This window comes from Amblyraja radiata, chromosome 21, assembly GCF_010909765.2.
Source record: "Amblyraja radiata isolate CabotCenter1 chromosome 21, sAmbRad1.1.pri, whole genome shotgun sequence".
NCBI classification, from domain to species: Eukaryota; Metazoa; Chordata; class Chondrichthyes; order Rajiformes; family Rajidae; genus Amblyraja; species Amblyraja radiata.
Genome location: NC_045976.1, coordinates 4,430,908 through 4,444,262, shown reverse-complemented (window position 1 = coordinate 4,444,262; position 13,355 = coordinate 4,430,908). Strand labels below are relative to the sequence as shown.

Genomic DNA, 13,355 nt, shown 5'->3' with positions numbered 1-13,355 from the left:
CTGTCTGTCTGTCCTTTCCTTCGTTGTGTTTTAATAGTATGTGTTAAATGTATGTTTTTAGTGTTCTTTAGCTTGTTTTATGTGGGGGTGCGGGGTTGAGGGAAACATTTTCTAATCTCTTACCTCGATGGAGATGCGATTTTTTTTCCATATTGTTTCTCCATCCACACTGCGGCCTAACATCGAGGAGTTGGCGGCCTTTGCTGGAGACCGACTTTGAGAGCACCACCGCGGGTTCCTACGGACTTGCCATCGTGGAGCTCACGGTCCCTTTGCCAGGGATCGACCTCGGAGCTCCAACCGTGGGTGCTTGTGGACTTTAACATCATGGCGCCTGCTGTCTCTGGTCAGAAACCGACTTCGGGAACTCCAAGCCGCGGGAGGTTTGCCCCGACAGGAGAGCTTTGATCGCCCTGACGCGGGAGCTTCAACCGCCGGCTACGGGAGCTTTGATCGCCTCGACGGATGGTTCGACTGCCCCAACCGCGGGAGAATAAAGAGGAAGAAGATTGGACTTTTTTGCCTTCCATCACAGTGAGGAATGTGGGGAATCCGCTGTGGTGGATGTTTATGTTAACTTTTATGTAGTGTGTCTTGTTGCTTTTTTTTTTCGTATGGCTGCATGGTAATTTGTATATCACTGTCACATGTACCTCAATTGGTACATGTGACAATAAAATACCTTTGAGACCTTTGAAACCTTTGAAAGGAAAATCTAGAACATTTCATTCTAACCAGTGGCTGATATATAGGTTCATAGCTGACCACAATCCATAGTAACAGTTGGCCCTCACAATTTATGACTTAGAGAGGAGAATGTGAGAGCTTGCACTGGTAATTTTAGGCAATGTTTTCATGTTAACTTATTCATTGCCTTCAGAAACGCATGACTAGATATTCCTTTGAAATGTATGACTAGATATTTCTCCCGTGCTTATCTCCTGTATGCCAACACTGTTACATCCACATGAATTAAGACAAAGTAATTATTAGATAACAAGGTATTTTGGGGAAGTAGACCTCCTGAATGACTTAAGACAGTCCATCCTCTGATGTGAGTTGAGTTTGAGTTTAGTTTATTGTCACGTGTACCGAGGTACAGTGAAAAGCTTTTATTGCATGCTAATCAGTCAGAGAAAAGACAACACATGATGCCATTCAAGCCATCCACAGTATACTCTAATAATAATAATAATGGATGGGATTTATATAGCGCCTTTCTAATACTCAAGGCGCTTTACATCGCATTATTCATTCACTCCTCAGTCACACTCGGTGGTGGTAAGATACTTCTGTAGCCACAGCTGCCCTGGGGCAGACTGACAGAAGCGTGGCTGCCAATCTGCGCCTACGGCCCCTCCGACCACCACCAATCACTCACACACATTCACACACATTCACACACAGGCAAAGGTGGGTGAAGTGTCTTGCCCAAGGACACAACGACAGTATGCACTCCAAGCGGAAGTGCCTGGGCAGCCTCTGGGCCGCATCCAGCACTTAGAACTACAAAATATTCAGCACAGAAATGGCTCTTTGGCCCAACTCTTCCATGCCAATCAAGTTACAAGGAGAACTTATTTTTCTTTCCCTTTCCCATCAGACAGAAGATACAGAAAGCACTGATTCAAGAATAGCTTCTTTAAGAACCACCGGTTTCAAGAATAGCTGCTTCTCTATTGTTATAGAACATAGAACAACTCCTTCCAACATAGAACAGTACAGCACAGGAACAGATCCTGCGGCCCACACAAGGTCGATTGAAACTAAACTATGCCTGCATGTGATCCATATCCTTCCATTCCCTGAATATCCCTGTCGAAAAACCTCTTAAATGCTACCAATGTGCCTGCTTTTACTACCACCCCTGACAGCTCATTCCAGCTATCCACCAATCTTTCTGTGTATTAAAAAAATTGACTCACACATTTCCTTTAAATTTTCCCTGTCTGAACTTAAAGCTGTGCCCTGCCGACCTTGACATTTCCAGCCTGGAAAAAGATTCAGACTGTCTACACTATCCTTGCCTCTTATAATTTTACATACTTCTATCAGGTCTTCCCCCCGACATCTGATGCTCCAGAGGAAACAATCTTATTTGTCCAAACTCTCCTTAAAAGTAATACTTTCTAATCGAGGCAGCATTCTGGTAAACCTCTTTTGCACTCGCTCCAAAGTCGTCACATACTGCCTACAATGAAGCAACCAGAAATACTCCAATGTGGCCAACTCAAATTTTATAAAGCTGCAACATGAATTCCTGATTCTTATGAATGGGTCGACTGGGCTTGTATTCACTGGAATTTAGAAGGATGAGAGGGATTCTTAAGGAAACATATAAAATTCTTAAAGGATTGGACAGGCTAGATGCAGGAAAAATGTTCCCGATGTTGGGGGAGTCCAGAACCAGGAGTCACAGTTTAAGAATAAGGGGTAGGCCATTTAGGACTGAAATTAGGAAACACATCTTCACCCAAAGAGTTGTGAATCTGGAATTATCTGCCACAGAAGGCATTGGAGGCCAATTTACTGGATGTTTTCAAGAGAGAGTTAGATTTAGCTCTTGGGGATCAAGGAAACAAGGGATATGGAGAAAAAGCAGGAATTTTAGATGATCAGCCATGATCATATTGAATGACGGTGCTGGCTCAAAGGGCCGAATGGCCTACTCCTGCACCTATTTTTCTATGTTCATACTGTTGAATAGATCTCCCTTTTGTTTGGGATGAATTTCCAATCTTCCAATCAACCTTGTTGCAGCCAATGTACTTTTTTGTTTTAAATCTGCACTTTCTCTGTAGCTGTAACATTTTGTTTACTACCTGTTGTACTCATGTATGGTATGATTTTCCAGGATTGCCTGCAAAACAATGTTTTTTCCCCATTGTATCTTGGTATGTGTGACAAGAATAAACAAATACTAATACCAAAAGTATGACCATGGTACATCGTGATGATGGGGGTTGAAGCTGTAGCTTCACTTTATATATCCTGTACACAAGTCAGTCTCTCAATTAATTCTGACTTACTTTTATAAATAAATGGTTTTGTTGTTTACACTTAAAACTAAATAATTCTTTGTATCTGCAGGGATAAGTATCAGAGAATAGCTGATATCTTCATGGAGAAAGGACCATACCTAAAAATGTATTCAACCTACATCAAAGAGTTTGACAAGAATATTTGTTTGTTGGATGAACAGTGCAAGAAGAATTCCACCTTTGCTGCAGTAGTCAGAGAATTTGAGGTAATAAATATTCTTAAGACCGACATTGCCTTTAACAATTTGCTGCCACGTGTCTGTATGGGGCAGACACATCGCGTGTAAAGACATGGTATTTCTCCAAAGTGCCTAATACAGAATATGCGGATGGCTTCACAGCTATCATTAACAGGTTTATGAATCTTCTCGTGTATAACATTTCAGCTTTGTTTTCTTTCAGATGAGCTCTCGCTGTGCAAACCTGGCACTCAAACATTACTTGTTAAAACCTGTCCAAAGAATTCCACAGTACAAGCTGCTTCTGACAGGTAATGTTAACTCATTATTCCTGAAATGTCTACAGTAGTGATGTAACAATTGAGTTTTTGTTTTGTTTTTTTATGAATGACTACTTTGTAAAAGCACACATTAGGCATTAGGGTTTTGGAAATATACAGCATGAAATCATTTGATGGCAGTTACAGTTTTTTGCGCTATAATTTTAACGACATTTCCTGGATGTAATGTAATTTAATCTTGGCATAAGACTGCATGGAACATTTCTCATGGTGGATTTTGCTAATCCATAGTTCTTTGTGCACCAAGATAGACTGATGTATGTTCAGGCATTTTATTTGTCGCATATGAAAGTGTTTAATGTGTAGCCTAAATCATTACAAAATAATTTTTTAAGTCAGAGCTTTCCATAATGCAATGTTTACAAAGAATGATGAATAATCGAAATTTGAAACTTAAATTGGTCTCTAAATTAATTAAATAGCCAGAACTTCGAGGTGTGATTTGAGAATTAAGGGACAGAAGTTTAGGGGAAACATGAGGGGGAACTTCTTTACTCAGAGAGTGGTAGCTGTGTGGAATGAGCTTCCAGTGGAAGTGGTGGAGGCAGGTTCGATTTTATAATTTAAAAATAAATTGGATAAGTATATGGATGCGAAAGGAATGGAGGGTTATGGTCTGAGTGCAGGTACAATACAATACAATTTATTGTCATTTGAGCCTCAGTGAGGCTCAAACGAAATTCCGTTTCCACAGCCATACAAACAAAGACAATTCCTAGACATACACACAATTTAGTTCACACAAACATCCATCACAGTGAACCTACTGTGATGGAAGGCAAAGTCTTTTCTCTCCCCTGTTCTCCATGTCTCTCCCGATGTCCAAGCCCCAGGCGGGCGATGATAAGTCCCACGGCCATTTTAGGCCGTGCCGGGCGATTTACGGCCCCGCTCCTGGTCCAAATGTCACAAAATTGGAGCCTCCAGCGGGCGCTGGAATGTCCCACGGCCATGAAGCCGTGCTGGGCTGGAGAAGTCGCGTTGCGGGAGCTCCGGGAAGCGGTCTCTCTCTCCCCCCGGACCCGCGAGCTCCCGATGTCCCAGTCCACCGGACCTGCGGCTGCGTTGCTGGAGCCTCCGCGCCCCAGGAGTCGAGTCGCAGCAGCGAGTCACCACCGCTCCCCACGCACCGAGGCCGGTCAGCCCCACGATGGTGAGTAGTCCGCAGCTCCGCAATCTCCCGAGCCCCCGGGTCGTTTAGGTTGGAGGCCTTTTAAACAGTTTCCCCCTTCCCCCTCCCCCCGCCCCCCACATATACACATCTAGATGGGACTAGGTGAGAATAAGTATTCGGCACGGACTAGAAGGGCCGAGATGGCCTGTTTCCATGCTGTAATTGTTATATGGGTATATGGTGTCGCATTATCTATGTTATATCAAGCATTCTGCAGTGGGACCATTTACCAAAATTCATTTTTCATTTTGGTATGAAGTGGTTATGTTTATTCTGCTTTACTGTAATATTTCTCACGTCATATTTGATTTTGTATTATACCTCTTCATTTCACTAACCACTCACGGAGCATTAGGAAGAGTTGAAAGCAAATTAAGTCCTTCAGTCATTTTCATTTTTATTTTCCTTCATCATGAAAAGAGCCAGATTTCATTGGCACCTTTCCAGATGCCACGAACACATTGAAGTGCTATCATGCTAGGATCTCCACAGTTTAGAAGCATCCTACATATTTAATAGAGTCTGCCGGCATATCTTAACTCTCTAAAAATTGGTTCGGTGAAGTTAATATGGTATTATTAATATCATACTCTGGATTAGTTGGTATAAAAATATCTTTTGATCCAACATGCATCCTCATACATTCAACAGCACCAATTAAAATTTGATTTCTAATATCCGGTAGGGCTTCAATCAGTTCTTTATTCCTAATCAAAATTTCCTAAGAGCCAATATAATTGCTTGGATTGAAAATAACTTGGTGAATACTTACAGCCATGATCAGTGCATCACGTCACATTTTAGAATCAGGCTAGGTCCTGACATTCTGCCAACACCTTTCTACAGAAATTATCAAAGCAAGAATAGCAGAGTGAGCATGATATCAGCTGCTAATTTGGTAGTTCCTTAGCCATAAACGTCATCTCTCTCCCGTCCAACTGTTTGATAAAGAATCGGGCTCTTCACTGCCACTGTGTCATATTTCAAAGGTTCAAAGGTTCAAAGGTTGTATTTATTGTCACATACACCTAGGTGTAGTGAAATTCTTTTTGCCAATGCAGCACATAAAAAAGAATACAAACATAGCAATAATAAATAGCTTCAACATAAAAACATAAAAACATCCCCCCACAATGGTTCCCATTATGGGGGAAGGCACAAAGTCCAGTCCCATCCCCAATGTTCACCCATAGTCGGGCCTATTGAGGCCTCCACAGTTGCCTTCACGGAGGCCCGATGTTCCAGGCCGTCCTCGCCGGGTGATGGTGTTCCGGCGTCGAGAGAGTCCTCTCAGCGGCTTGGGAACCCTGGAACGGCCGCCTCCCTACTCGAGACCGTGGCTTCCGGAGCCGACAAGGCCGCGCCGAATGGAGCTCAACTGGTGATCTCGTCGCGAGATCCCAGGCTCCCGATGGAAAGTTTCAGCGCCGCCGCCCGCAGCTCCGCGATGTTTTAAACGCCGGTCCCAGCTCACCGGAGTTCCAGCGCGGCGACCCAGGCAAGGCACCGCCCGCCCCGCAATGGTGCTCCAGCGCTGCACCGCCGTCCTCACACCCGCAGCTCTGCCGCCGCCGATGCCGGTGCCGCCGCTGCCGATGCCGAGGCTCAGGGCGGTCCCCTCGCTCCTCGGACCCGCAGCTCCGCAGCCGCCGCCGATGCCGCCAATGCCCCGGGCGATCCCCTCAGGAAACGCCGCTCCAGGCCCGCTGGTAGGCCGCGAGGACGGGTCGAAAGTGCAGCCCGGAGAAAAGCTGCATCTCTGACCAGGTAGGGACCCTGAAAATTAGTTTCCCCCTTCCCCCCCCCCCCCTCCCCCACACATAAATAAGCTAGAACTCCTCAAAAACAAGACACTAAACTAACTAAAAATAAGAAAAAAGATGAAAAAACAGACAGCTGCAGGCTAGGCAGCCATACCCCCTACAGGTCGGCGCCAAAAAAAAAAAAAAAAAAAAAAAAAAAAAAAAAACTTTGACCTGAGCTCCAGATTTATTCATATCATCAATATACCCAACTCTTTCTCAGTTTTGATCCTTTTCCTGCTGAAACTTTCATTCCTGTCATTATTAGCTCTGAGATTGACTATTCTAATCCATTCCTGAACATCTGCCCTCATTCTAGTGGCTGCAATGAAATATTCAACTCTCAGTAAACCCAAACCAGGTGTCATTCACCCAGAGGAAATAAGGAGCTGCAGATGCAGGTTTACAAAAACAAAGAGAACATGGATGGGTGATGTTTTGGGTTGGGACCCTTCTTCAGATTGATTGTAGAGGGGATATGGAGAAAGTTGGAGGAGATGAGGATAAAGCATGGTGGGTAACAGATGAATGAACACAGGTGAAGGGAGGTTTTGATTGGTAGATGTGTTGGGCAAAGGCCTGATATGAAAAAACAGGTGTGAGATAAAAGGATTGAAGACTTACAATGTGTGAACCCCGAGGAAGGAATGCAGGGGGATGGTGATGGGAGAAATAGGTGCAAATCCAGGTGGTGCACACGGGACAGGGGGGAGGAAAGGGGAGTGTGGGGGAGGAGTGGGAGGGGGCAGGGATATGTAGAGGTTACCTTAAGTTGTAGAATTCAATGTTCATACCATTGGACTGTAAGTCACCCAGGTGCATGTGACACAGTCTGGCAATGAAAGAGGCCCAGAACAGAAAGATTAGTGTAGGAATAGGAAGGGGAGTTAAAATGTTTAGCAGTGGGCCTTGGCGGAGAGAGTGCTAGGATTGTCACCGAATGTATATTCAGTGTCGGCGATGTGCAGGATGCCACATAGGGAACACCGGATGCAGGAGGTGCACATGAACCTCTGTCTCAGCTGGAAGACCTACTGGGGCCCCTGGATGAAGTCGAGGGAGGAGGTATAGGGACAGGTGTTATATCTTCTGTGGCTTGCAGGGTAAAGTACCTAGGGAGGGGGTGGTTTGGGTGGGAATAGATGTGAAGTAAGGAGTTGCGGTCTCTAGAAGGCAGAAAGGGGTAGAGATGGAAGGGTGTGACTAGTGATGAGATCAGTTGAAGATGACGGAGGATGATGTGTTGAATGAAGAAGATGGTGGGGTTAAAGGTGAGGACTAGGGATCTCTATCTTTGTTCTGTCTAGGGGAGGGGGAGGAGGAGCGAGAGCAGAACTAAGGGGTACACAGAAGACATGAGTGAAAGATCCATCTATACTGCAGGGAGGGGGGGGGGGGACCATGTTTACTAAAGAAAGAGGACGTCTCGGGTGTCCTAGAAGAGAAAGCCCCATTTTGGCAGCTGATGGAGAGGCGATGGAGAATTTGAGAATAAGTGATAGAGTCTTTGCAAGTGACAGGGTGGTTGGAAGTATAGACCAGATAACAGTGGGAGTCGTAAGTTTGGAGTAGACGCCAGTTAATATTCTCCCCTGTGATGGAGACAGAGAGATCAAGAAAGGCGAGAGAGGTGTCAGATATAGCCGCAGTGAATGTGAGGGAAGGGTAGACATTAATGAAATCAACAAATTCTGCGCGGTTGCAAGAGGCGGCCCTGATGAAGTGCAGACATAGTTGGGGGATGGTGCCTGCGTACGTTTGGAACAAGGACTGTTCTGTGTAATCAACAAAAAGGGAAGCGTAGCTGGGGCTCAGGCAAGTGCCCATGGCTACATCTTTAACTTGGAGAAAGTGAGAGGTGTCAAAAGAGAAGTTGTTGAAGGTGAGGACATGTTCCACTAGACAGAGGAGAGTGTTAGTAGAGGAAAATTGATTGGGTCTCTATTCCATGCCCTGGACCCCGAGACCATCCTAGTGGGAGATAGAGGTATAAAGGGACTGGACGTCTATGGTTAAGATGAGACAATGGAGGCCTAGAAATTGAAAGTTATTGAAGAGTTGCAGGGCGTGTGAGATGTCTCTGGTGTCGGTGGTAAGGGACTGTTCAAGAGGGGATAGGATGGAATCAAGATATGTGGAGATGAATTCAGTGGGGCAGACGTAGGTAGAAACAATGGGTCTGCCAGGGCAGTCATGTTTGTGGATTTTGGGAAGAGGATAGAAGCGGGCAGTACGATGCTGGGGAATAGTAAGGTTGGAGGCTGTGGAGAGCAGATCATCAGAGGTGATGAGTTCATAAACTGAGGTCAGCCTGCCAGTGGAGGTCAGCCTACTGACAGGCTGACCTCTACGGTGCTGAGGCCACATGCCAGCCTCCAGACATCTCATGCCGACCCTTGGCCATGACCTTGACCTTTGAACACCAGGCCATCGTCCCCCACACTGTTTCTGAGCTCATCACCTCTGGCGATCTCACCTCTGGAAACCCTCCTCCACTCAACCTTTTCTGTCAAGGCAATACCTTCCTGTCTATAACCTGCCAAGATATTTCCACTCCTACGATATGGGTTGTCCTTAAATTTAAATGCTTGCAAGGACCAAGTTGTCAAGCTCAGACACCTAAACTTTTCAACCCTTTCTTCCTTTAATTGGGCTCTATGACCAATGTTTGATTTCTCATCCCTCGCACTTCTGTACATGTGTGGCATTCATTGTTTGTTTGATAATGTTCCTATCAATCACCCTTGGAGTTTTTTTGCTATCTTAAAGATTCTATTGAAATGCAGGCTTTGTTAAATATTTTTATCCAGTAAAAATATATTTATCCAGTTTTCAGCATTGTGTTAAAGTTTGCTGCATCATATGGCCTTGAAGTAAACGCGCATGATTTATTCATGTATAAACATCTCAAGATTATAAATAATATACTGGGAGTTAAATTTCATGGTGGTCCATTATGTAAGTGTATTGCTTGAGCATATGTTTCTGTTTATTAGTGTAGTTTAGTTTGAGATACCACGTGGAAACAGGCCCCTCGGACCACCGAATCCGCGCCGACCAGCGTTCCCCCGCACACGAACACCATCCTACTAGGGACAATTTTCAATTAAACCAAGCCAATTAACTTGCAAACCTTTACGTCTTTGGAATGTGGGAGAAAACGGAAGCACCCAGAGAAAACCCATGCGGGACACGAAAATGTACAAACTCCGTACAGTCAGCACCCGTAGTCAGAATCGAACCCCGGTCTCTGGCGCTGTACAGCAGCAACTCTACCGCTGTGCCACTGTAGTCTTAGTGTCATAGAGCACAGTAACAGGCTCTTTAGCCCACCATGATCATGCTTATCATCATGTAACAATCTATACTGTCAAATATCAGATATACTAACAACAGCCTCCTCTTGAATGTCACGAAAACTAAGGAGCTGATTGTGGACTTTAGAAGGGCGCAACAACCGAGGACGTACACGCCACTGGGGATAAATGGCACTACTGTGGATAGGGTGAGCAGCTTTAAATACCTGGGAGTCCAAATCACAGATGATCTGACATGGGCACCACACACTGCCACACTGATGAGAAAGGCAAGGCAGTGCCTTTACCACCTCAGGCAGCTGAGGAAATTCAGTGTCTCACTGAGGATCCTTTAATCCTTCTACTCTGGTGCAGTAGAAAGCATCCTGGCCGGAAACATCTCAATGTGGTTTGGCAACAGCTCTGCCCAGGACAGGAAGGCTCTGCAGAGAGTAGTGTGTTCGGCCAAACGCACCATGGGAACTACACCCCCCCCCCCCCCTGCAAGACCTAAACACCAGGAGATGCAGATCCAGAGCCCACAAGATCATGAAGAAACCCTACCACCCCAGCAACGGACTGTTCCAGCTGCTACGGTCAGGCAAGCGCCTCCGCTGTCACGCTGCGAAAACAGAAAGGATGAGACAGAGCCTCTTCCCACAGGCCATCAGGACTGTAAACTCTGATCTAAATACTGGTTCTGTTCTGTTCTGATGTTTTGCACAATCCTGCAGGCATTGCCACTTTCATTTCACTGTACCTTGTATGTGTATGTGACAAATAAAGTTGACTTGATGTACTAACCGCGGTCAGTAGTTTAATGTGTGATGGGTGTTCAAATGCTCATCTAAATACTTAAACGTTGTGAGAGTCTTTGCCTCCATCACTCCTTCGGGCAAGGCATTTCAGGTTCCAACCATACTCTGGATAATGCTTTTCCCCTGACCCCTCTAAACGTATTATCCTTTACTCTAAACTACTGTCTCCGATTTAGCTACCTCTGCTGTGGGGAAATATTCCCTTATATCTATCCTAACTACACTATTCATAATTTTGTATATCTCTATCAAGAATACCCTGCGCCCCAAACCCTCTCCCCACTTCATACCAGCCTCCATCACTTAAAGGAAAACAAGCTCATCCTCAACTGAATTCTTGGTGAAACACTACTGCACCCACTCCAGTGAAATTATATGTTTATGTGGGTTGAGTTATATTGGAAATCCACCAATTTGTCAAGGAAAAGAAGAGTAAGCATTTTTATCTACCTTGTGATTGTGCAAATCTGCACACACTCCATTCCATGTAGAATTGTTATGTTTTGCTTTCAGCTAGCAGTAGTATGAGTGATGCAATCAGATGTGTATTATTTTCTCTCACCTGGAAGTAATGGAGAGTTTTATTCTCATATAACACATCAACAATTTACTTATTGGTTCACTAATGCTGTTTGGAATGCAGTCTTGTTTTCTATTAAAAACTCTGGATGTCAAATCTAAAGCAGTGGCTTGTTTATGCTGCATAGTAGGATGTCTAATTTTCCTTCTCTGGGAGAGCATTGTTACAAAGATACACCTATTCAGCAGGCTATGTGTACGCGGTGCAAGGACCTAGGTTCATTTAAAATCTAGCTTGCATTGTATTGAAGTCATTTTCCATTCTTTGTTAAATCAAAACCATGTTCAACCTCCTCTCCACGCCCAGTTATCTTGCTCTTTGAGTCTATTAAAGCCCAAGGTACTAATTTGCACAATCATTTTGTTTTTTGTACTTGGCTGATAGTGCTTTGAGCAAGATTGAAAGTGTAATGTAATTGCAGCTACATTTATATTGATACGTACAGAAGTCCAGGTTAATTCCAGGAAACTTTGTAATATAATTAATTACACCTAATAAATGTAAACTAGGTAAGGATTACCCCGTCTTTACCTCACCCTGCCAAATGCAAATTTAAATATTCTTTGTAACAATTGTGGGGCAGTCCTTTTCTTTCTGTTGCTGATGAATGAAAATTTCACATCTGACTGATGAGAAATACAGTGTTGCTACGTAACTGAAGATTTGTATGATGACAATCTGATCTTGGATTAATTACTCAAAGCCACTCTCTTCCTGCAGTAACACTGCCACCTTGTGACTAATCTAAAATGTTTAATTCCCATAGTATATTCACATTTCATTCCACTTGAAATAATGGAACATTGCTGGGTCTCATGAAACATGAGTTGAGGAATATCTGGATGTAACAAGGGAATTAAGACAAGGAAATTATAAAATATTACAGTATGACAAAATTTAGTTTGTGACCAGCATTTATTTCCGATTTACAGTGACCACCTATTTGATATCTAAATAGCTGTCAACTGCATGTGATGCCTTTACAATCCCCCAATCTACTTGACAGCAATGTCATCAAACATTCATTTGATTTGGCACCTTGCCACACAAGAACAGATTAGGCCTGAAAACTGAAAGCTTGGTTCAATGATTCAATGATATTTTATTGTCATATGTACCTTGGTACAGTGAAATGCTTTGATTTGCATTCAACCCAGCAAACTCATGTAGCAGACCGCATCAAGGCATTATATACCACGTTTTGGTGCCGACAAAGTTCCAAAGAGGTCAATTTGAATTGTCTAAAAAGAGAAAAGAAAAATATTTAAATTTTGAAGAACAGATAAGTAACCAATAAATAATTAGACAGCAGGTGAGATAGATGTACTTGTACAGTACAATATGTTCTGGTGATAGAGTGGATTTGTGATTGGTTTTCTGTGTCAAGTATAACACAGTATTGCTTAATAAAGCACAATAAAGTTGCACTGTCGGGTGGGAAATATATGCAATTATTTTTTGTACAACAAAACGAGATACAGTGTGGAAACAGGCCCTACGGCCCAGCAAGTCTGTGCCAGCCAGCAATCGATCACATGTAAACAAGCACTATCCTACACATTAGGGATAATTAACAATTACACAATCCAATCTGTTACTCCAGCACTTTGTATCCTTTTGTGTAAACCAGCATCTGCAATTACTTTTTTCTGCAGATGAAAGATGAAACTGTGAAGGATATTTTTGTGACAGTGTTTACAATTCAATTAGATTTGGCATAAGGCAGAGATAAATTAGGAATTGTTACGACTCCCGAATGCAAGTACTTCAGAGCCGCGTAACACAAGTCAAAAACCAGGTTCAGGTTCAAAAACAGTTTTAACTATTCATTGGAACACAAAACCCAAACCTGATTTAAACAACCCAGTCAGGGATATGGATAAACCGACAAACAATTTAACAATGCTCAAGCCAGCCACGCAATGGGCCGTCGAACCGGAGATTCCAAAACCTGCCCAAAGAGATACAACCCTGAAACCAAAATACACGAAAACTCTAAGGTCAGCCCTTATCCGTCCCAATTCAATATCTGTTAACAAGGAATGGTGAAAATACACAAAGTTCTATGCCATGTGGTCAGGCTTCCTCGGCCCACACCAGCAGTCTGCTCATCAGTCAGGGTCG

The 13,355-nt window shown here is 43.8% G+C and overlaps 1 protein-coding gene across 3 annotated transcripts in view; it reads left to right on the top strand.

The window, feature by feature from the left end:
• Positions 1 to 13,355, top strand: part of fgd6 (FYVE, RhoGEF and PH domain containing 6) — an 88,111-nt gene that overhangs the window by 34,355 nt on the left and 40,401 nt on the right. For all 3 annotated transcript variants that reach the window (XM_033039400.1, XM_033039401.1, XM_033039399.1), the window contains 2 exons: positions 3,091 to 3,247; positions 3,444 to 3,531. In XM_033039400.1, coding sequence (XP_032895291.1) covers positions 3,091 to 3,247; positions 3,444 to 3,531 — 245 coding nt within the window. The remainder of the gene's footprint in view (positions 1 to 3,090; positions 3,248 to 3,443; positions 3,532 to 13,355) is intronic.